At 50.4% G+C, this 25,131-nt stretch overlaps 1 protein-coding gene across 1 annotated transcript; it reads right to left on the bottom strand.

Annotated features, from left to right (window-relative positions):
• Nucleotides 1-755: 755 nt before the first annotated feature.
• HSPA9 (heat shock protein family A (Hsp70) member 9) lies at nt 756-21,337 on the bottom strand. Its single transcript, XM_084295304.1, has 17 exons — nt 21,174-21,337; nt 19,782-19,840; nt 18,340-18,427; nt 18,067-18,248; nt 17,424-17,548; nt 16,151-16,224; nt 15,958-16,064; nt 15,054-15,216; nt 14,313-14,405; nt 12,336-12,545; nt 9,679-9,906; nt 8,837-8,941; nt 7,889-8,006; nt 6,181-6,275; nt 3,938-4,030; nt 2,182-2,322; nt 756-1,531 (listed from the first exon to the last, which is right to left on the bottom strand). Exons 1-17 carry the CDS (start codon nt 21,264-21,266, stop codon nt 1,472-1,474), a joined length of 2,034 nt encoding a protein of 677 aa, XP_084151430.1. The 5' UTR covers nt 21,267-21,337; the 3' UTR covers nt 756-1,471.
• Nucleotides 21,338-25,131: the final 3,794 nt, after the last annotated feature.

Raw genomic sequence — 25,131 nt, forward strand, 5'->3', positions numbered from 1 at the left:
CTGCCCAGGGGGATCTGCGCTCCCAGGCACTGCCACAAAGGACAGGGCTGAGGCTGTGCCGGGACAGAACAAAGCCACCAATTCACACGAACACCTCCTCAGCCTGCCCTCCTCACCCCAGCAGCGTTTTGCCTCCCATCTCTCCCCATGGCTGCGCCCAGCCTCTTCTTCAACACCTTCTGTCTGGGCAGAAACGCTCCAGGTTCCCTTTTGCTTCACGCAGAGGTTGCTCACAGCTCTTTAATGTGGCAACAGGAAAAAGCTTCAACAGCCCAGGCCAGTTCTAACAGCCTGAGTCAGTTCTCCTCCGTTCATGTTCAAGTGGAAGCTGCCCCTGGGTTTTCTGGCTGAGGAGGTCTCGGTGGCTGAAGCAGCCGCTCTCAGCCCCCCACCAGCTCAGGAGTACAAGGACAAGGAAGGGCTGTGGCTTCGGGCCTCAGAGCCATCCCAAAAGGGAAAGTGCCTAGCGCTAGGAAAAATAACCCCCTTCCTCTCCACTATGTATCCCAGCTGTCAGATGAAGGCAGCTGTAGGATTTGCTCTCCTTGCAGAAGATTGCGCCCACAGCACGAGCAGAGAAGGAGCAACAGCTCCGAGAGGTGACGGTGTGCCAGGGCAGGCAGCAGCTGCATTCTGTCTGCACTTGAGTCCAGCACAAATTCCAGACCCCAGTGCTGCCACAGCGGGCTGCTCCTTTGCACGAGCTGTCCCAGGCAGCCTCCCCTTCTCCAACAAAGGCCACAATACCAAGAACGCCAGGCTGGACACTTTTCTGCTTTTATTTAAAAAAATCCAGAATGGATCCAATAACAGTTTTATTATCCAGGAAATTGTTTTGCCATAAGCAGAGAACAGACACAGGATGGAGCAGAAGGCTCAGACAAGTAAAAGTACGCAGCTTCTGTGTAGCCTCTTTTGTAAGAAATGTTACAGCTAAATTTGGAGACCCCCCCTCCTCCAGAACAAGGGCACTAGCTGCAGATCTGGATGTTCTCCAGCAACGTAACCAGCCTCGCCCTTGCTGTTCACAGGCCTCGGGACCTGTTCACAAGTGCTCAGATCCACGAGGAGGATCCAAACAGGTGTTACTCCCTGCCTGCTTCCACCAGAACCTCCCTCTCCACCTCTCGATTCACTAACATGGTTTCCAAGCTCCGGTACCAGATTTAGTACACCATTGTGTCAAGTATCAGAAACAAATGATCAGCAAGTCCTCAAGTGCCTCAGTTGAATACCGCAGGGCCAAACACTTCGAACTTTGTCTTGCATGAATTAACTTTCATCATGTGACAATTTACCTAGCAGACACATCACTAAGTTTATACATTAAAGAATTTTTATATATAGAATACTGCAAAAACACAGTAAGTCTGAATTCTGCCCGTTTCTGCTCAGGAAGGTGCCTTCTCTCCCAAGCATCGAGAACATCCACCGCCTCTTTGTGCTCTAGTCAAGGCAAGGCCGAGACTTCTTATTGCTTCTCTTCCTTCTGATCTCCTGGACTTCCAGAACCCTCTCGTTCCGAGGCCATCTGTGAAAGAGAGAGCTTCTTAGTGGCAGCAACAACAACATGTTTCTCCCCAGACGTGTTGTTTTTTCCCCCTACCTAGCTGTTTAGGTTAATTCTAGACTGAAGAAACCCTTCTCCAAAGAAAAAGGGTGATTGTCCACTGGAGAATGGAAGCAATCCTGGTCTCCACATGACTGCTACTAAGAGGAAGGAAATTATCCTCCCATTATTTACTCGTTCCCAGTGGACATAACAAGCTTACGTTGCAGCACTGAACGTTGTCAGTTTGACATCAAAGCAGCTTTCCCCAGCTTAGTACCACCAAGGTCACCTGGGCCGTGTGTGCCATTTCCATCCCGGCACACGTCCCCTGGACAGGGTCAGCACCCGTCTGCCAAAATGGGCTCAGACAGGAGGGCCTCTCACTGGGAGACTGGGAAAAAAAATCCTCCTGGCCTGACTACCGTGATTTTAGGCAGGCTGAACAGGAAGCCTGTTACAGAATCACCTTCAGGGCACTCCAGACATTACTTCAGATAACCTGCAGACACAGGGGAAAGCCCCAGCCAAAGGGAGCTGTGCCAAGAGTCAGCACCATGCCTAAATATTTGGTGGCCCAACTCCCCCCTCCCCATCCAAGTGCTATAAAATGTAAGTGACCATGAACCTACCTTCTTGTATGCCATTTCAAAGAGTTTCAGGGAAGCCTGCTGCAGGCTGGTTGCTGCCTGCCTGATGTTTTCTCCCGTTTCGCTGTCTTTACGAGCCAGAAGTTCCCTCATTTTAGCAATTTCTTCCTTCAATTTGTTGCACTGCGAAGAACACACGGACAAACCTGATGCAGCTGCACGCGTTCACCAAAAAAATCTCATTCCTGCCATTTCACCCACCTAGTGGCCACAGCAAAACTCCAGGTTTTTGCCAGAAGCTGGGAAGTTAGAGTCTCAAATGGAGCCATATGGCCTGCAGGGACTGGGACTGCGCTCGGCTCCCAGTGGGCACGTGTCCACCTCGCTAAACGCACCGCAGTCGGCATTAAGCGGTCCCCTCGTTTGCAGTCTCGGCAGAGGCGCCAAGGACAGAAAGCACTGCAGAGACCGAGCAGCCCGCCAAGGAGCAGAGCTGCTCTCCCTGGCACACCTCGCCAGCCAGCCAGCCACCCCGGCAGCCAGGGTAAAGGGAAAAGCAAGCTGGTTCTCATCTATATTTAAGGCACTGTCAGGAAGCCAGCGAGTAAGGCTGCTCACAACCCTGTTTAATCCCTTTGTTGCACGTGGGAGGAGCAGGGAGGCAAACAAAAGCAGTACGGTCTCATCCCAGCCCCTGTAGCCATCTGTCAAACCCTCCACACAGTCTGGCATTTCTCTGGCAGGCTGCTGGCAAGGCAGGCCTGGAGAAGGGAGGTGACTGGGGGACAGCTGTGCCGCCAGCGCTTGCTCAGCAGCGTTCGCAGGGAAAACGTGGGCAGAGCGCTCCTCATTTAGACCTGTGGGATGGGGAAGGCAACCGAGGCTGCCTGTGCCAGGCTCCCAGCTCCACCCAGAGCACACGGGGCTTCCTCCAGGCACTGCTACCCCTCTTTCCCTCGGTATTCCCCCAGAAAGCATCACAGGGAACAGTCCTCGCAGAGAACAGAGATGGAGGCTCTGCTCCTGTGGGAGAAAACTCCAGCAATCATAGTCCCAAGCACAGAGGACCTGAGCTGAAAGACAGAGTTTAAAGCAATCAGAGGCTCCTCACCAACAAACCAACATCTTGTTCCCTCAAATGCCTCACAGAGCCCCTTCTATCCCATTCCCAAGAGTTGTTAAGTTGAAGATTGTGCAATCTGTTTTAAACTTGGCTTTTGAAATTCATAATGTTGAAATTAAACCGTCACTTTGAAAGGCACGGAAAGCACTCCTTTGACGCTAACTATCCACTTCGCTCCAAAGATAGAAGGAAAATTGGAGCTAAGTGGATCCCATCATTTTCATTGCCTCCCAGTTCTCGGATGCTGTGCTCACACCACCGAGACCGCCAGGGCTGCACAACAGAGAGACAAGAGAAAGCTGCTAACACCGGGCAGGCGCTGCTTGGAATCTCTAGCTTCTGAGCAAAATTCTCCTCTCATGCAGGCCAGTTCTTATCAAATCCCTGCAAGGCCAGCCCAAGGACACAACTCGTTAGCAGCTTCCCAGGCTCTTAAGTCTTCACTGACACCCAACTTGCACTTCAGAATGTGCTATTACTCCAACCATCTCATCATAAGTATGCTCTTACATCCTCCCATACCTAAGTGCAGAACCCAGACGAGTCGATGACTGTGCCACCCTTACACAGGACGCCAACACGGAGCTGGTGCCAGCCCGCAGAGCCAGCTAGGAGCCCAGCAGGAGTTTGAGCAGACACAGCAAAGAACCGCACGGATCGGGGGGTGTCACCCACCTCATCTGCTGGCAGCTGATCCTTGAACTCCTCCATCTTCGACTCCGTGTCGTGGATGATGCCCTCGGCCATGTTGACGGCTTCCACGCGTTCCTGGGGAAGAGAGCTCATCAGGGCCTCCTGCGCACAGCTGGCAGCACGAGCTGCCTGACATGCTAACATTTCTTTCCCCAAACTCCATTCCAGCTCCCAGCCAGGGTCCTTCTTAATGGCAAGGTGGAAAAAGGAAATGGAAGCCAACCACTTCCAGGGGTATTCTGGCACTGAAGCCCAAACAGGGGTCTATCTGAGACAGCCCTTCCTCTGACACCCACCGAAGCAGAAGCAACCAACAAAATACTACTACTGGGAGGCTGAAAAAGCGAGCCAGCGCAGAGACTGCTCAGCTCTACGTTCTGCTCCTTGAGGAAGCCACAGAGCTTTTCAAGAATACTCTCAGGCTTCTTCAGCAACGAGGGCACTAGAGACATCTCAAATGTGGGGTTGTTTTACTGGTGTTTCCTTATTAGCAGTATGTGTAACAACTCAACGATGGAAATAACCACTGTGCTGGGTAGGAACTATTAATTAGTGCTGCGAGGATGACCAACAGGTGACTGAGTAGGCTCTCAGGACAGAGGCGTGGTAGTTCTTAGACATAATTTAGTCCCACTGTCAGCGTGAACTATTTCATCAGCAACAGCCTCTGGGACACCCAGCCCTCCCCATCTCAAAGACGAGTCTACCTGAGCAAGGGTGTGATAATACGCTCAGGAGACTCAGGAGGAAAGCAGGTGATCAATTATTTAGCGCCTATGCTGTGTCTGTGCTTTGTGTGGGATGCCAGAGTTGACAGCAGGATGTTAAGTCCAGCAGAGTGCTACCTGTCTGTGCACTTATGGTTACTTCCATGGTGGTAAAACCACGATCAGAAAGGTGTAACGGGGAGCTTTGACAATCAAATTATGCAAATCTTATAAAGAGACAGAAATGCCAGCTAAGAAAACAGCCTCCATGCGGTAACTGGGCAGAGATTAATCCCACTTGGACTGTTAACAGGGCAGAACTCACTCCCTCCATGATTTAAGGTACAAAGTCAAAGCGTGGCAACAGGAAATTTCAGCACAAACTCTTCAAGTGCTGTGCCACCTCTTACACTCCCCGGCAATGATGCAGATATTTGAACAGTGGGGCTCCCAGACCAAAGTCTCCAAGTGTTCTGCACCTAACCTGCAGGTTAAGCCAATCTCTTGTGGATCTAGAGCTCTTACAGCATAGAGGGGCTGCTTCACATGAATTTATTCCATGCTTTTTCTCCTTTAGTCCTCTTCTGATCCCTTCACTACCGTGAGTACCTGAGGCAGCTTTACACAGCCTAGGGGCACACAAAGCAGATAAATGCAGCGTGCGGCTTCAGCCAGCACTGAACATACGCTGGTGTCATATCCCTGAGCCTTCCTCGTGTCTGCTTTAAAAATCAATGCTCCATATTTAGTAGTGTCATTAATTAGGTCTACCCTCATTAAGCCAATTAGTTCCAACCATTAACCCTGCGAGTATCACAGGTTCAGCTGCTCAGCCATGGCCAGCATCAGACCTTCCTGACAAAGTCAGCGAGGCTTTCAAACACCTCCTGACGGCTTCACCTGCGCTGAGGGCAAGTACTGAGCATTCAAGGTGCCAGGCAGTGAGATGTTTAAGGACTACAGAAAGCAACTTCCCACTTAGGAAGGATGAGGATGCTTCACAGCTTTGCTTAGCAGGCTCTATACATTTGGCTTTAAAATAAACTCCTAAGTAGTCTGCATCTTCCCTGTACTGCCTGCAATTAAATGGAAGGCCACCACTGTGAGAACCTGGCTGCAGCAAGCTAGCTTCAGACAACCAGCCAGGATAACGGGCAGCTGAACAGCAACGAGTACTGCTGACAGAAAGCATCAGCTATAGTTGCAAAACTGTCAGTCGTGAGCAGCAGGCAGGTGAGTTTGCTTACTGCTGCCTCCAAGCCCCAGTAACTCTTCAGGGAGGAATTAGATTCCTGATCACACAGGGCCGCTTACCCAGCCCAACCCTCCTTGCAACTGCACGGTCTGAACTGGATACGGGGAAGCAAGCAGATACCCAGGTAACCACATGGGCCCACGGCTCAGGGCGGTGCGGATAAGAACCTGCAGCTCCTTCAAGGTCAGCACGGTCAGTGGTACACGACAGCAGCACCCAGCAGGCAGGCTGCAAGCTGTGAGGTGCCGCAGCAGTCACCTTACCTTTCTTCGCCTGTCCTCCTCCGCGTATTTCTCTGCGTTCTTCACCATGTTCTCAATTTCGTCTTTGCTAAGGCCACCAGAAGACTGGATAACAACTGCATTGGAGAATTAACATTAATAAAGGACGTGCCCTCTCTTTGAGGAAAGGAGACTCATTTCCCAAGCCCTCTCCACAGCCGCAGCCTTGCTCAGGGACTCTGCACCTGTGCAGACCCCGTGGGCAGTACAAAGAGAACCAGCCTTTGAAGGGGCTGCGATGCAGTTGGGAAGATAAAAGCCTGACATCTTAGATCCCTCCTTCCCTCCTCCCCAGCTCTGCCAGACACTTCCTGCCTATTTCTTTGGAATCACCTTGTTCTTCAGTTACTCCTTCGGGAAAGCAAACACGCACAAAAAGCCCCCAAACCAAAAGGGGGGAGATTAAAAAAAAATGAAGTCCCAGAAAAACAACACAAAAACCCTACCACCACTGAACCCTTTTTATCAGGACACAGATTCCTTTCACTACTGGACAGACGTTCAGGCTGGTAGCACAGTAACACTATTCCCTACCCACCTTATCATGCTGCCCTTGATAAGCAAGCACAGCATGACTCTGTAGGTGGGCTGCTGAAGGTCCCATTTTTCCCCATTTGTGTCAAAAAGCCCAAACACATAGTCCAGACATAAACCAAGTTCTGCAGAGAAGCATGAGTTGGTTGGGTAGACTGACATCCTGGATATTGCAAAGTCAAAACAACAGGTATAGCAGGCCCCAAAGTTTTATACAGTATTTGCCAGTGGTATGAAACCCTAAACAAAGGCACACACACGTCCTTTGGATGCAGCTGTGGGATGAGGAGTTCAGCTTTCTGCTTAGGACCATATTTGCATACAGACAGGCAACTGAAATTCTAGTTGCCTATTTATTCAGAGCTAGAAGGCTGTCACAGGAAAAAATCTACAGAGAAATCAAAGTAACATGCAGCGTGCTTTTGGAATCGTTTATGCCAAAAGCCAAGCAGCGTGATTAAGAACACCACATACCTTCGAGTTGCCAGTAGAGTTAACAGTATTTTTCTTAACTGGAGCATGCATCCGATTGCTCTAGTCATTCCCTCCAAGAAATGACTGAAGGGCAGTATAGAGCCTTCCCAGTCACAGGCACAAAAGAGATCTATTTGTACCAGGGGAATCTACAAATGCTTCAAATTAATTTTCGAAGCCCACAACAGGGCTTTAGAAAGAGTCAACCACGCTGTTAATTACCCCAGAACACTGGGCCTAACATTTCATTGCACACAGAGCACAACGTGCTGGCAGCTTGAAGTCCCCGAGCCCCCTGCCATTTAGAGATGTTTGCAGCCTAAACGAAGGAAAGCAAATCAAGTGGTTTCACAAAATACCTGCGGCTTCAATATGCCTGAATTTCAATATCTTTGCCTCAGAACCAAAACAGGGTGGCAGCACAAGGCCGGTGTACTCAGCCTCGGATTTTACAGGGGTCTCCCCAGTTTGATTTCTCCCTTAAAAGCTGGCATCTCCATGCAAGCAGCCTCAGCTGCTTCTGTGTGGTGGCAGAGAGCACTCCCCGAGGAGCAGCGTGCCCAGGAGCACAGCACAGGGACAAGGTGCAGGATTCCCAGTCCCTGATTTCTGTCCCTCCAGGGCACAGCCCCCTGCTCCACACCTGTCCTTCCCACCCCACACAGCACCCCGGAGCACTTACTTTGCTGTTCACGCCCGGTGCCTTTGTCCTTGGCTGACACATGAACGATTCCGTTGGCATCAATGTCAAAAGTGACCTCGATCTGGGGCACCCCGCGTGGCGCCGGAGGAATCCCAACCTGAGGAGGAGAAGAGCTCAGCCATTAGCTCAGGGTGCAAGGCTCCAACGCTGGGCACCTCATCTCGGTGATCTGCCAGGTAAATCGACCAGTAACTAAGCCTCAGAGCTGAGCCCTCAAAATGCCCGTTGGCACCACGTGGAGAATTAACAGCATCTGAACAGATTTAACAGCACACAGACTCCTACCTTAGGAACTACTTCTTAGCAACAGCAAGATCCAATGGCTCTGTCAAAGTTTGCTGTCTGACACCTGAACAAACCAATTCTGTGCACGGAGCCACAGTCAGCCACGTGCTGTGCACACCAAGTGCCGAACTGTCCTCCGATAAGCTGGGCAGATCCACGCGTGTTTGCAGAAGAGTGGTGCCAGGCTGGAAAGTGACTGCTCTATAGGGACTGCACCGAGCCTGGAGCCTGCTCTAAGCCTTGTCTTTGTAACAGGGGAGGAAAGGCCAGCATTCAGATTATCTGCGGAGCACGTCTGGTACTACAGAGCTCCTTCAGCTCTTTGTGCCCAGAAGTGGAGAAGGCTCTGCTAGGTGACTGCACCTAGCCCTAAAGCTACATCATGAGCATCCCCTAGCACTGCTGGGACACTCTGAGCTCAATTTAAACACTAGCTGGTCCCCTGCCACTGAAAAGCTGTCCCAGCATCAGGCTTTAACTTCAGGGACTGCTTTTTTCTTTAAGTTACAAATAGGGTGAAATATCTTCTGTAAGACAACTCACCCCTAACGCTGCCTTCAGGGTTCGCCTGACATGCAGAAGACTTTGACCTTCTCAAAGAAGGTCAAGATTAAGGTCAGGAATACCAAGTAGCCAACCTACCAGCGTGAACTGGCCAAGAAGTTTGTTGTCACTCGCCATCTCCCTCTCCCCCTGGCATACTTTGATCTCCACTTGAGTCTGCCCATCTGCAGCTGTAGAAAACACCTGTGGAAAACAAACACAGAGTTAGTGGACTGCTAGCAAATTGCACCACATGAACTGATTCCTGCTCATGCGTTCCTGCTCCTTTAAAAAGCTCTGACTAAACAACAAAGCACCAAGAGTAGCCACAGCCAAGTTCACTGGCATCTCTTCTTATACGCATTTGAACACACAAAAGCTGGTGAGGCCATGCCAGCAGCAGGCTCTGGTCACTGGCAGGCAGCCACGTTACCAGAACGCTTCCTCCTGAAGCAACAAGACTCCTGTCCCTGCCCCACACCACAGAGAACAAGTGTTATCAGTAGGAGCACACACCAGGAGAGCCAGCCAAGGCAAAGTGAGAGAAAGGATCACACCCAAGTCTGCTAGTGGCCCACACTACAAGAAAACATCTGAAAAAAAAAGTTTCCAAGGCACACAGATGAAGAAAGGAGGTCTCAGATGGGCACGGTGCTCAGTTACAGAAGGTCTCCACACGATCCTTCAGGATGATGTGTTGACAGTTACATCATGGCACACGCACGCTGCAATCCTGAGCAGGCTGCAGACACCCCGGGACTCGGTTTTATCCTCCTCCTTTGGGCACGCTAACAATTAGCAGAGATACTCATGGGCAGACACTAAACCTTGACTCCTAAGCTGCTTCTTTGTGCCAGCTGAGGAGAGAAGACCATCTACTGGGATGCTTTGGGCAGCCCTGCTCGGTGCTCAGACCTCCGCTGGACGCAGCCCATTCGTACCTGGCTCTTCTTGGTTGGTATGGTGGTATTCCTGTTGATGAGCTTGGTGAAGACTCCTCCCAGGGTCTCGATGCCCAAGGAGAGGGGAGTCACATCCAGCAGCAGCACGTCGGTAACGTCACCAGCTAACACGCCACCCTGGATAGCCGCGCCGATCGCCACGGCTTCGTCGGGATTGACTGCTTTGCTGGGAGCGCGGCCAAACAATTCCTGCACAGTCTGCTGCACCTGAATGGGGAAAGAGCACAGCTCAGATGGGGAGCGAGCCATCGCTGCATGCTGCTGCAGCCACAAGAACACCCCAGCCCTGGCCAAAGGTTTTGTCTTTATGGTCCTGCTGCCATCTTACCTGGTGGCATGAGAAAAATACTAAACCTCAGGCTCGTGGTTGCCCCCTAATCCACCATTCCATGTTCCCTGTTACATGCACTTACTGTAGTCTAGAAAACCTTTTCTCTGGAGATTTTCTTGCAGTCAAGCTCCCCAGCTGCCCATCAACCTGTGCACCCCACCTGCATTGGTCCTTTCACATAGCCCAGCCTTATTCAGGAGGGATCACCCCATGTTTACAACGCAGGAGCCAAGGATTGCTCCCCTGGAACTTGTACAAGCCAGCACCGGGCAGAACACAGCTGCCAAGGACAGCACAACTCTGGGTTTCTGACCTTCCCTGTGCTCTGTCTCCAGAGCAGAAGGACAGTTCATCTTGTTTGCATGTAATAAAGAAAAAAATTAAAGTGTATGAAGGGCAGCATTTTCAAACTCTTTATTTAATGGGCTGTTTCACCAGAGAGGTAGATTGCTATGTCAGCAGACAGTTTGAGCTGTGTTATTAGCTTTTCACTGCTCTGCCCCTTTGGAATGATGTGCTCATGATTGCAACAGATTTACTGCTGAAGTACCCAGAAGGGAATGCAGTGAGAGCCGCAGCTCAGTAGCCCGTTTCTCTCCCCTGCTGAGAAGGGTGTGAAGCCTGGTTCCTGTTCACAGCATCCCGCCTCTCTGAGCGCGCTCAGCAGGCAAACATCTGCACAGGTGAGCACCGTGCGCCTGGCAAACCGCGCTGTAAGCAAGCGTCCGACTCCGCGTGTGAGCCAAGAGACATTTGCAGGCAGCGTTCCCTGCAGAGGAAGACACTTTGTGCATGAACATATAATTAAGTGCAAGTCTTTCCCTCCGGAGGCATATTTTACAGCACAAAAGAGCCATTACTTCTAACCACCCACTTTATGTTTCCTGCAGCACTGGCCACGTGAGCTCCAAAGAAGGCGAGCTCTCTCCTAGCAAACAACAACACGGGAGGGAACACTCTGTGCTATGCACAACATACGGGCACTGATCTTGGAACCAGAGCTCTCACCCTGGCTATGGGCACGCAGGAAAGCCTTACATAACCTCAGAGCCATGAGCACAGGACATAAACAAGGTGAGGGGAGTATTTATGTGCTGTCTCCCACCCTTAAAGGATACTTAAGGTTTCAGGAAGGGCTTCCCCACTTCCAAAAGTATTTTCCTCACTTTATTCCTCACTTCACAGACAGTTCACCATTTTTCTTCTGTCCTACTGGACTGATAGGGCCTTTGGGAAGGTTTAGCACACTTATTCCATTTGAGTTTTGGCCAGAGCAGCACCTTTTCCTTATCTCATCCCTTTGGTTCCACTGCCCGGGTGACCTTCTGCAGACACTAACATCACCTGCAGCCCCCAAGGCTCATGTAACACATCAGAAAGGGGACAGAGAGGGAAAAAGAAAAAAAAAAAAAAAAGGAACTAAAAACCCCAGGCGGGACCATGCACAATGTATTATCCTAGCAAGGACCTGTCAGTCACAAGCAGTAACAGCAAAACAAGCTGTCTGAGCCTGACAGATCCTGTGGAATGAAATTTTGCTGATCTCTGCAGAAAAGGATAAGCCGTACCCTTGAAGGCAGCAGCGCACATACATGTTCAGCACTGACTGCAGGGGAGCTAACAGTCTGCATTGCTATGAATAAAAACGGCAAATTACCAGAAGAGAGCACCTTATCTGCAAGCCTGTACACGTCAGCAGAGCAAGCTTTTAAGTTATGTGGTGCTTATCACCAGAACACCAGGTCCAGGTGTTAGGTAATGAGCACTGAGGAGAGCCGATTAAGCGTGCCTGACAACAGCCAGCACCTCCTCGAGAAAAGACAAACACACCCAAGCAGCAGGTAACTGGATAGTTGTGCTTCTGAGGTTTCTTCAGAGCTAGCTGCAAGTGCCCTGCACAGGCAAGGAAAGCTCGTGGGTGCCAGAGATTACCGAGAGGTTATTGTCATTGAAGTGGACCTTTATCACATGCTGAATTCTACAGGAAAAACACACTGCACATCTCAATACTGCTGGTGTTCGGTCCACAAAAAGCAGGAAACCAGGTTGAGTTTTCAAATCCTGATACCTCCCACTTGCCTTTGTAAACTGCGACTCAGCTACGACCCCCAGCTGAGCTGCAGGAAGAGGAGTCCCTTGGCACTGCTTTCATAGGACTACCAAGCACGTCTGTCCTGCTCCTGGGGGCCTTCAGTGGCCGGAGCCTTGAAGTGCCCAGACCCTGAACTTTTCCGTAATAGATCACCCCCAGCAGCAGCACTGGTAGCTGTGCCAGCCGGGCCCGTAACGGGGACATATCTCATACCTTCGGCATCCTGGTCATGCCACCGACGAGGATGACTTCACCAATGTCACTCTTGCTGACTTCGGCATCCTGCATGGCCTTCTGGCACGGCGCTACCGTCCTCCTGATCAGATCAGCCACGATGCCCTCAAACTGCGAGCGGCTCAGCTTCATGTTCAGGTGCTTTGGTCCAGAGGCATCCATAGTAAGGTATGGCAAGTTGATATCAGTCTGCAGCACCAAAACAGACAGCGTGAAAACCACAAACAGAAAGCGAGGCAGCCCCACACAGGTTTCAGACCAAGCTACAGGTTCTGTTCTGCCCGCTCTAAAACATCGACGTGCCTGTGCACTCAAAGCCCAGTCCCTACCTGGCAGCAGGTATGTTTGTATTTTACATTTCAGACAAGAGGTAAGAAAGATTTTGTTACACATCTCACGGTTACAACTGTTAAGTACCAATTTTAATACTCTGTGTTACTCTGAGGTCCTTCATGGTCACGGAAAAAGCGTTCTCTTGCTCTTCACAGCTCGTGTGATTGTGGTTTATGCACACAATTTGTCAGTGTTATAAAGGGAGTAATGATTAAACCATCATTTTCACTAGTGGTTGTAAGCAGCAGTATTTCATTTCTATCATAGGTAGGAAGTAAGAGCTGAAACCTGTCAAGTTACAACCTTAATTCCCTCCCTCCAGCACAACACAGAAGTTCATTTTCAGCCAGACTTTGCTACCAGCTACCTAACACTTCATACAAGGTAAGCTGCCCAAAGGAACCAACTGGTGACCGTTGTTTAAAGGCAAGCAGCTTGTCTGACAACTAGTTAGCTGCTATTTAACCCAAATGTTCAGTGCCATGGGCCACCCTCCCTGTTTCTCATTGTTATTTGTGCACAATCTTAGAAATTCACACCCTGGATTTTAAAATCAAGTCTTACACTGAAATCATCTTCAAGTGCTGAATCATGGTGACATCATCAGGACTACAAAAACTGTTTAAGCTCTAGAGATTTAACTTCCCAGAACAAGAACTACACCCATGCCACAGGCTAGAGGCGCACATTCACTTTGTAAATGGCATGCTCAGAAATACCAGGGAGGACAGGGCCAGCAGTGAGCTGTTTTCCCTTTACCACCAAGGAGTTGGGGAATTCAGTTTTCCCGGTATTTGCCAGCATTTTCCCTGCATTTGCCAGCTCTCAAGCCAGTTCAAACAGAGCCTGCTATGTCTCTGGCAGAACTATGCGCCCATTGTGACTGGCCTAAACTCCTTGCTATGAGCTCCCCACTGGCCAACAAAAAAATAATGTTTATTCAGAACCTAGAAATTGGCAGAGCCCCCATTTCAATTACTATATAATTGACCTTAATTTCACTTCAGCACGATTACACCCCCAGCTTGCTGCTTCTCCAGCTCCTTATTCACTAGTGAATAAAGGACAAACTTGAATACATTAAGATACAAACATGTGAAAAGGAAAGGGTGTATATGCTGCTCATTGTTTAAGCAACCCTTCTGGTGGAAAATAAGATTCTTTATAGAAATTATTCCTTGCTATTAGACAAATTAGCTGTTTCAGTGGTGCGAGCAGCACCACAAGGTTTTGGAGCTGCTTGCACAGAGCCCTAAGTACCTCCCATCACACAGAAGTACTAACTGCAGCTCAATTCCCTACTGCCCATCATACTTCTGTAACATGGGAGTTGGGAACAAGGTCACATTCTCTGCACAATGAGCAAACGTGGTGTCAGAACACAAGCAAAAGGCAGCATCCATTATCATTCTTCACTTCTGACAACTGGTTTTGCTCCTCAGCAGACACTGAGAGACTGTCCTGAGAAAGAGAACTTGCAGTTAAACCAATGCTGTTTGATTAAACAGAAGCTTGAGCTGCCAGCACAGGAGAAAAGCAGCTACTTCAGAGTTTTAGAAACAAAAATAACCAAAACAGCTCAATATAACATTTTGATACTCTGCTTTGAGCCCAGCCACCTACCTGCACAGATGAAGAAAGCTCACACTTTGCTTTCTCTGATGCTTCTCTCACCCTTTGGAGGGCCATGTTGTCTTTAGTCAGGTCAACGCCCGTCTAAGCAACAAAAAAAGATGTTAGCAGACTGTTAGCTAGCCATGGAGAGCTTTTCATCACTGCAGTTCACCTTTTTAATCACTCTTGACTGCAAAGATGTTTGTTGGAATAGAGCCTGTTAAACTTCTCTCTAGCTGTTGATCTCTCTAACTTCTGGCAAACATCTTTAGCATTTCAAAACCATCTGTTAGCCCTCTCTGCTCTAGAAGTGATTATTCAGTAAGTTACTGATGAAAGCTGGGAAAAGCTGCTGCATCACAGAATATTAAGGCAAGGAACAGAGCTGGAATTATATTGCAATTTCCCACGGCCAACACTGCACCACGTACGTCTGTGCTGACACATTCAGTCGGCCCACAGATTTTCGTTAGAGTAAGCAGACTACAAATAGGTAGTCCTGCTACGCTGGAAGAAAAAAAAGCAGAAGCCCTGCTATTTATTCTGTCTTCCAGGAGAGGAACATTCTGCCTTGAGAAAATAGATCTAAGATCTGGAAGTCAGGCTATCTTCAATACTTTTAAATCTCAATTGTGCCATAGATCTCAAAAGAAGTCCTAATAATTTAAGAAAATTCTTATCCTTCCACAGAGGTTAAGCAGGGTTAAAAGACAATGTAACACGAGGTTGAATTCTGATGAGGTACCTCACCTCTCTCTTGAACTCTTTAACTATATACTGCAGCAAAGCCTGGTCAAAATCTTCTCCACCTAAGAACGTGTCGCCGTTGGTTGACTTCACCTCAAAGACTCCCTTCTGGATTTCCAAAATGGAGATATCAAAAGTGCCTCCACCCAAGTCATAGACTGCAATGCTACATGAACAGAGACAGAAAAACATTACTTTCTAGGCAAAGATGCGTGGCTCATCATTCTTCTCAAGAGGCACGTGTGCAGAACTCATGGTGACATCCATAAAAGTTCTTTAAAAACAACAATACACAGATCATTGTGCACATTCCTTGAGCGCACTGAGTCCAGGTGGAAGCCCTCTGAGTGCAGTTCTTTCCTCTCCTTTGAGGAAAGACATCTGATGGCAAGGACACTAGAACCATCGTGAAACATGTCCTACAAGATGGAGGCCTTCCACAGCACTGCAATCCCAGTCTCAAATACAAAGTCAGTAACAACCCCCCCTGAATTTTTATGACCACCCTTGAGAGCAGCAGAAGGTTGAATGCAGCCAGGAAAAGATACAAACTGGGGATTGCCAGGCACCAAACCTCGACCTCCCTCTTACGACAGCCCTTAGCACCACTGGTGACCACCTCTCACCCAGCTGGCTGGAGCCACACCTGTCACTGCTACCAGCAGGCAATATCACTATCAACACTCAGTGCCAATTTCAGCTGTAGCTGCAAGTTATGAAGTTTCTTTAACAAGTATACTTGACACGGAGTACAGGTGGCATGACACAGCATTGATTGACTTCTCAGAGTTTACTTTGGCGGGATTCCAACCAGTGATTCAGGAAAAAAACAGCCCAGAAGATGCATTTACAAAGCAAATTACAGCACGCTTATTTAAGGGGGTTGATGTTATGAACATGAGCTTACATTTTGTCTTCAGACTTGTCCAGACCATATGCAAGTGCAGCTGCTGTTGGTTCATTAATCACCCTCAAAACATTTAAGCCAGAGATCTGCCCAGCATCTTTTGTAGCCTAAATGGGGGAAAAAAAGAGCACTGATAAGTGAGAGAAACTGAATGCAGCCTATAAGCCTGAAAACCTTTGAGCTTGGTGAATACCTGTCTCTGAGAATCATTGAAATAAGCAGGAACTGTGATCACAGCGTTCTTTGCTGAATGTCCCAGGTAATTTTCTGGAGCAAAAAAAAAAAGAGACAAGAAGTTATTTTTACACTAAAAAGAAAACCACCGACTTTATTACCACTTGATTTGAAATAATTTTCCTGAACTAGCAGGAGAATGACTTCCTGCTCAAGAACTTGTTTTCTGGGAAGATGCAGAGGGAACTGTGCAGAAACCAAGTCCTTCCATGGAACAGTTTGTGGATTTCTGGCAGAACACCTCTGCACTTCAATCACTAACTGGATGCCATTAGCGAGGGAGAATTCCTGAGCTTAACTACCCTTCTCAGCGTGCAAGTCTGAGGTTGTTTGCTGTTTCTTTGGAGCGTTCAGCATGTAAGGTACTTACTACTTAATCATTTTTGTCCTTACCATACAATGTGTTGTAGGTAACGTTTATAGGTAAGATATCTAACATAATAACATATACACACTATGTGTTTACAGGCATTTGCAACAGTATTCCTATTTTACTCTTGGCAACTTCAGCAAGTGTCCATGAACTTACACTGGAAAAAAAAATGTTCACATGAAGCTTCAGTCACAAGCTTCAGTCCTGCCCTTGAAACACTTCACAGCGATTGCATAATACTTCCCAACCCAGGCTGCAGAAGACAGCTATTTGATTTACTATTACACTGATTTGTTATAATTATTCCAGAAGCTATATTAGGAATTAAAAAGGAAAAAAAATCTCCAGGACAATGGATATTTCTTCCTAGTAAAGATTCAAAGTCACCACAGGCTAAGCAGCTTTTCCCTGCACCTGACAAATCAGGTCCCTCAAGAATTCCCTCTCTGACTACGCTTCTGATCACTGGTAAGAACCAAGCAACCTCAAAACCCTGCCACCAAAGCCCGTGCTCAGCTGCAGCCTAGGAAGGCACCTGCACTGCAGTTTTCAAGGAAAAGGAGCTCCCCCTTCTGAAATAAGGGTGCATTCAAGTCAGTTGAAAATCGGCTCACTTCGCTTTCAATTTGAGTGTGTTTTAAGTAAAGCACTAATATTTTGCCAGAGATCCCACGTTAAGGCAGGCACTGATCCTCCTTGAGGTTTCCTAACAGCCCATCACCCTCCCACAGCCCGGCCTGCCATGCAAGAATTCCCACAGCACAGAAGTCCCTGCCTCATGGCAGCACAGCCAGTTACAGCTGCCCAGTACCAGGGTCATGCTCGTATTTGTGCATGGCAAAGGCCAAACTCCACCAACCTGCAGTTTCCTTCATCTTCATTAGCACAAAGGCACCAATCTGGCTTGGAGAATACAGCTTCCCGTGGGCCTCCACCCAGGCATCACCATTGGAGGCGCGGACAATTTTAAATGGGACGTTCTTACTGGAAGAAAGAGACAAAAAACCCTGTAACAGCTCCATTTGGAGTTTCTGTATCAACATACAGCGTGGATCCCCTACAATTAGCATCATCACAACACTAAATGCAGGCTTTAAACAGAGAATACTGAAATTTCAAATGGCCTCAGGTCCAGGGAGTCCCAGAAGTACCAACACACTTCTGTCCTCATTTAGCTACAGCTCTCAAGAGTAAAAAGCAACTTGTTTGGTGGATGCTGAGCATTCTGCACAGTACTAGCAAGGCTCTCAGGAGAAATACAAACTCAGGAGAAATACAAATTGGTGCACTGTTTGATGACTTCTCTGAAAACCTTCAAATAAAAATACAGCGCGGTCCTCAGAGCGTAAGTGGTAAAACTTTGAAACACGAGGGTCTAACTGCTTGACCCCTCAGCACCCAAGCAAGGGCTGCATTTTGAATCACAACCATTCAGGTTACGCAGCACTGGGTTTTGTGCTCTTCCTGCCACAGGTGGCATCGCCCTGCCCACCCCCACTTACATGTCCTTCTTCACCTCAGAGTCGTCGAAGCGCCGCCCGATGAGGCGCTTGGTAGCGTAGAAGGTGTTGTGTGGGTTAGTGACCGCCTGCCGCTTCGCCGGCATCCCCACCAAGCGCTCGCCGTCTGCTGTGAAGGCGACCACCGACGGCGTCGTCCTGGCACCTTCCGAGTTCTCCAGCACCTAGGAGAAAGCCACGCCAGGACACCATCAAAAATCACCACCTCTGAGAACATCAACTGGGACCGCAGGCTGCAGTTGAGTTTTGACTTACTTTGGCTTGTTTCCCTTCCATAACTGCCACGCAGGAATTTGTGGTACCCAGGTCAATTCCAATAACGGCACCCTTAATTGCTTCTGAGCTGTAAGGAGCATTACAGGAAAATCAGATTACTGCTAAAGGCAGATACTACCTAGATACAGCAGTCTTTTGGTTTGAAGGAAGACAAAGCCATGTTTCACTAGACACTGAAGCAAACCCTCATGCTGTTCTGGGCCCAAAGGTGCTCTCTGACTCTTGCACTGGAATTTAACCTCCTGGCTCTCGACTCCATCAGATCACCTACAGCTAAATCCCCACAGATTTGTTTAAACTCAACATCACTCTTCATCAGAAATATCTCAACTGCATCTTCTCAACATCCAGTAAGATCTAGATACAGATTGCACTGCAAGTAATCCCTGCCCTCCTGACATGAAGTTTCCTGGACTTGTTTTGGTTTCCTTTCGGTTTCTGCACTCCAGCTTGCCTGATGACATCCTCCTGTGGGCAAGATGCTAGTAATAAATTGGATCAGTTCGTTTACCACTGCTTAGCATGAAGTGAACAGTGCACAGAGACAACAGAACTAGCTAAGCCCACGCAGGGTCCTCTGAGGCAGCGTGGAAGAACCATCTGTTTGCTCCTGAAGCGTGGTAAGTTCATTCTGAACAACGGGAGTGGTTCTTACATGGGGGAAACTTAAACCTCTTCCTGCTTTCTAGGAAGCATGTTACCTCTTCCAAGGTTGGTGAGAACTCCCAAACTGTAGTTCTGCTTTATAGACAAGCCATCTTCTGGAATAGAGGAGCACCCTGAAGCCAGAGCAGGGCCCTTTTATGTTACCAGGGACCAGGATATCACCGCCTCACTCCCCGGGGTGCTGGGCCGCTCTAACTCCTGTTCACACAGCCCCAGGCAGTGCTCTCAAAACAAGCAACCGCTGCATCTCTGTGCACTGAGCAGAGCTGGGCCGTTTCCCTAACACAAGCAGATTTCCTGCCCCATGTCACCAATCCCTGCTGCCCACAGAACATCTGACTAAGTTATACAACCACTGCCCCTTCCTCATCATCCTGTAACATGAAAAACAAGGGACTGAAATGCACGAGCTCTTTGAAATAAGCTTTATCTGCACTGAAACAGAGCCGCTTGTCACCCTGGTTTCACACCAGTGTAAAACAAGTTTTCCATCCTTTCCCTCTCCAATCAAACAAATCTCAAGAATTTTGTGGATGCTGCTCATGGTAGAGAGTTGGGGGGGGAAGAGCAACCCTAAAAGTTCCCTGAAATAAAAAAACAGTACAGGGATAAAGACACAGCCTCAGGAAAATAACAGGCATAGGTTCTGGTTTTGCTCTTTGTCACCATCTCCCACTCCCACAATGAGCTCTGGAGTCAAAAGGGTCGAAACAAACATCAACCATCCAGACGTGGAAAAGCAAGGCAATACTCACGCATATCTTCTGCTGGATGCCGCTCTGAGAACATTCTGACTGAGGCCATTCCAGAACGTCTGTAAAATAAAGAGGTTCTCACAAAGGTCTGGTTTGAACAGGAGGAGATGTTCAGCCCAAGACTTTCTGCGGAAGGCAATTTCTGAAGTAGCACAGCCCTACTACAAACCTGTATTTTTTTTTTCTTTTTAAATCTTAAGGGTAAACTAAGCAAGAATTTAAGGAAGTTTCTGTTTGCCATAAAAAAAGAAACAAAAAAACAATTACTACCCTTATAACACCAATATTTATTACTGGAACTGAGCAATTTCACTGGAAGCAGTCTACACGCACACTACCAGTTAAGCAGACAAAAATTAGCTCGCTGATTTAACTCTGACCCTTCAGCCCACGACGAGGAGCAGCAGCCAAACATTAACCCAGTTCCTGAAGCCTTGCACATGGCCAGCTACCGCTGTTCTGCTTGAGGAATCCGCCCTCACGGTTTTGTGACAACTTGTACGTGGTTTTTGCACAAGCTGTGTCTCTGCAGGCACGCATCGGTGTCTCAGAGAGCTCTGACAGTGCCGTGCTTTCCTCTGCCTGGTGCTTTTAGCCAAACATCCCATTACAAACAACAGCACCCCAACACACGAGTGTTTTGGGGATCCTTTGGGACTCGTGGCCTTGCCCCACGCCAGCAGCAGGGCAGGGTGTGACAGCCTGGCTCAGGCAGGCCAACCCGTGCTGGGCTCCGCACAGGACCCAGTGACGAGCACGCCCAGCACCAAGAGCTGCCGGCCCAGGAGGCCCCATCCCCTAAACTCACGTTCTCCTAAACTCATTTCCATCCCCTGCCTCTACCAGCCTGACCTCCGGGTCCATTTTGTCCGGGGACAGCAAGAAATTGAGCAACCCCTGCCCTGCGCTTCCCTACAAACCGCACCAGCGCCAGGGCAGCGCTCGGTGCTAACAGGGCACTTCTTGCAACCTCCAGCTGCCGCCCCCACACCGCCTGGGCCTGAACCCATCGGGACCAGCACCCGCACAGCACCACCAGCCCCCTGCAGCCCCCTTCGGCCTACCCCAGCCCCCCTGCGGCCCCAGCCCCCCCCCATCCCCTCCACAGCCCCATTTAGGCCCCTTCAGCCCCCTCAGCTCCTCTCAGCCCCCCCCCCAACCCTCCCATTCCCCCCCAGCCCCCTCCACCCACCCTTTTGGCTCCTCCTCGAGCTCTCCTCACGCCCCCAACCCCCTTCAGCCCCCCCAGGCCCCCCACACACTCCCCAGGCCCCTTCACCCCCCCCAGGCCCCTTCACCCCCTCAGGCCCCCCCCAGCCCCCTTTAGGCCCCTCCGCCCCCCCCAAACCCCTCTCAGCCCCCCCGAGCCCCCCTCAGGCCCCCCCCCGGCACCTGCGCGAGCCCCGGGGGCGCAGCGTTGGCCCCGCCGCGGGGCAGCAGCAGGGGCAGGGCCAGGCGGGCGGCGGCGCGGCGGGCGCTGAGCATGGCGGCGGCGGGGGGCGGGGGGCGGCGGGGCCGGGCCGGGCTCTTCTGGAAGCCTCCACACACGTGGGCCGCGCGGGGGGGGGCTTCGCGCCGCAAGGACCCCCCGCTGCGGGCTGTCCCGCAGATCGCCTGCTCCTCCCGTTAGATTGTAGAAAGAGCTCCGGTTCTCGCGCTCTCCCGGCGGCTGCGCGCCGGCACCGAGAGGTTTGCGGAGAAGCGGCGGTTCGTTCGGCGGGCACCGAGCTGAAGCGCGGGCCCTCGGGGGCGCGCTGCCGGTGCCGGCACAGCGGCGGGCAGCCGGGGTCCTGCGGGCGGCCGCGCACTCAAGGTCGGGCAGGAGAAAGCGCGGGGCGATTGCAGCCGCCTTGCGTCAGGGCGGGGGCGCATGCGCACAGCGCCGGCAGCCGGCGGGGCGGGGCCGCGGGCGGGAGGGGCTGCGCCGGGGGCGGGCGCGCATGCGCCGTGTGCGCCGGGCGGGGCTGAGGCGGCTGAGGGGAGGCGGCGGGGAAGGAGCCCGGGGGGATCGGGGCGGCTCTGAGGAGCCTGGCGCTAATCAGGAACCTGCAGCCTTCACGCGTGTTTTGCCTCCCAGAGAAGGCAGAATCCCCCAGGTGTAATAAGCAGCACACAGCACGGCTCTGGGGCCGGCCTTCCTCAGCTCACAGCCCCTCGTTCAAAGGAGATCACAGAAACACAGAGTTTCCAGGCTGGAAGAGACCTCAGGGTCACCCAGCCCAATCTCTGCCCTAACGCCAACCAGCCCTCCACTAAAACATATCCCTAAGCTCTACATCTAAACGTCTTTTGAAGACTTCCAGGGATGGTGACTCCACCACCCCCCTGGGCAGCCCATTCCAATGCCTCACAACCCTTTCGGTAAAGAAGTTCTTCCTAACATCCAACCCAAACCTCCCCTGGCACAACTTTAGCCCATTCCCCCTCGTCCTGTCACCAGGCATGTGGGAGAACAGACCAACCCCCACCTCGCTACTTTAATGTACTTCTAAAGAGCAATAAGGTCTCCCCTGAGCCTCCTCTTCTCCAGGCTGAACACCCCCAGCTCCCTCGGCCGCTCCTCGTAGGACTTGTTCTCCAGCCCCTCAGCCCTGCTCATTTCCAAGTCTTCCCAACACTTCCCACCCCAGAGTGCTTGGCTCACATATTTTCTGCTTCGGTCCTCTCCCGGGCACGTGCCTCCCACACCAAACAGCAGGCACACGAAGGGACGTGGCAGAGTTGCTCCTTGTAACCGGGAACCCTCATCCCAGAGCAAGGAAGATCAAAAAAGGACAGCGGGAAGGGCAGGGATTAATTCACGCACTGAGCTCAACACCAAGCCCCTTCTTTCCACCTCAGCTGCCCCCCACCCCTGTGCTTTCGGGAGGGAGGGCACCCTTCAGCGCAGGGATTATTCACATGGCCTCCACCATTAAGCTTTCCAGAGCTTTTATTTTTTCCTCCGAGCAAGCAGGCGATTTTGGCCACCGCACCACTGAGTGGCTTTGAAGGCACCCAACTCAGAGACCTAGTTATTCCGCCTGCTTTCCCCCCACAAACTTCAGCAGCGAGAGCACATAAATTGTGTGTCATAGCTGCCTTTTCATCTGTCCCGGGAGTTATAGACTGCACACATAAGACAATTCATGTTCCTCTGCATAATGAGGTGAGTTTTATAAATCATAAATCTTCACTTAATATGCAGGTGGTGTTTGCTGCCAGGTTTAGGAAAACTGATGCAGTTGCCAAGTTCATGAATGTCATAAATCATTCATGCTAAGGTAGTCTGCAATTGCTCAGTCCTTTGAGACAGACCAATTTCAAGGTGGTTGTTTAACACGCGAACGCGATCTTCATTGATTGTTTATACAAATATATATTTTCATTAAGTTTTTCCCTCTCCATTTTTTTTCTCTTCTTCTTCTTTGGGTGCCAGCTGTGATGTTCTGAGGAGTCCCCGGCCCTGGCTTCTTTCCAGTTTCAAAATTCCATCAAAAATCCATTACCCGATGCATAAAAATCCATGGATTTGTAATGGAAAGAGCTCCTAATGCTCAGAAAACACAGCCTGGATGTCTCAATAAATCCCGGTGCATGTGATTAAAATAAACCAGAGCCAGAGAGCGTGCCTCCATTCTTCACAGGGTCATTTTGAACGGACAGGATTTTCTGCAGAATTGCCATTAATTAGAGGTGTGCTGATCCCAGCAGGGTTTTCATCTCTGCTTGAACTGTGGCTGCTGCAGAGGGAATACCATGAGCTTCTGGATGGGGTCTAGGCTGCACGTGGTGGGTGCTGCGCAGCCCCCTGGGGCGTGCAGGATGCATTGGGAAGTCCTCAGGGAGGAGGCTTTCCTCTGGGACCTGCAGTTTTGAGCGGGGTGGAAAATGAATGCTGAGGAAGGGATGGCGGGGAGGTTTGGTTCAGCAAACTCACACCTGGCAAGAGATGCGCCTCCTGGGCTCCTGTCCCCCAGCCCCAGACATCACCGAGGCTCTCAGCTCATGGTCGTTGTGCCTCAGCTCTATGCCACCAGCTCCTGGGGTTTAGATTTTGGTTTCTTCTTTTGTATGACATCTTTATTTCTGGGCTGGTTTCACACAGCAAAAACCCTGTCCCATCTTGAAGTGTTTAGAGTCCTCAAGAGAGGGCTGTCACCTCAAATGCAGAAACAGGACCTTGGATGAGAAAAGTCCTTCACTTCCCACCTGATTACACCTTGCACGGATCGAAAAAATCCACAGTACTGCTGGACGGAGCAGTAAATTAGAAGATGTTTAGGCTCGGAGTCGCCCTGCACTGGAAAGGGTCTGATATTGGCAACCACATCAATTGTGAGTGGATCTGAGAAAACTGCATAGGTGGGATAAGGCAGAAATTCTGATTGCTGTTCCTGCCTTCCATCAGCCTTCACTGCTGTAATTAACCCATCACAGACAGCTCAGGCACCGAGCTCTCTTTTCTTTTTTTCTTCCCTGGGATCAGCCAAGAAGCACTGAAGTTTCTCAAATTCATTCCTTGTTCCAAATTCACTGAAAAAAAAAAATCTGCTAATAGCTCCCGAGCTGCAGATTGCTCCTAAGCACCTTGTAAGCTGGCCAGAACCGGAGAACAGAGCAGGCTGGTTGGATTTGGCCAAATATGGAGGTCTCCTCCCTCAATTCGATGAGCGTGGAACACAGGAAAGGCTCCAGGGGAAAGCACGGGACTCGCTGCAAGGCCCCTCTGGCATCTGGTTTAGATCCCAGCCTGCCCAGGGCTTTCTGCTGTCTCAGTGTTGTCCACATTCCTCCACTCGTGGTTCTCATTATGGGGTCAAACTTGTGAAAACGCCTGGTTGTGATGAACAATCCTGCCTGTGAGCTGATTCCCTGGGACAGCAACAAGAGCCCAGCTCCAGGTGCTACGCTGTCAGAGCACAGCGACACTCACGAAGGTTCCCACCTCCGAGCTGCCCCGCAGAGAGGCATCTTTCCAGCGAGAACAGCAGCTGATGCTTCAGTAATTCAGGGCTGAGCTGAAACCTCAGAGAATCCCAGGACCTCTGGGACGTTCCCAGCCACAGCACTCTCTGATGGCACACCAGAAGTCACGCACCGAAGGGTTTGTGTTCCTGGGGCCAGGTAAGCTGGCGCTGAGCCTTGCATTCCTCCTCCTGCTGCTTTTCTCCTCGTGCTGCTGGTGAGCACGTGCCAGCTCCGTGCTCCGTATGGGAGTGAGTGAGCATGGGGACAGCGTGCTTAGGACCAAACATTGAGCCCTGGGGACTATATCCTCAAAAAGAAGATTTCCCATCGATGGCTCAGTGAGAGAACAGCCCGGGACAGGTCCGAGTTCAGGGGAAAGCCCGTTCTGTGAAGGGCATGT

Source organism: Netta rufina (assembly GCF_964035555.1).
Source record: "Netta rufina genome assembly, chromosome: 14".
NCBI lineage: Eukaryota > Metazoa > Chordata > Aves > Anseriformes > Anatidae > Netta > Netta rufina.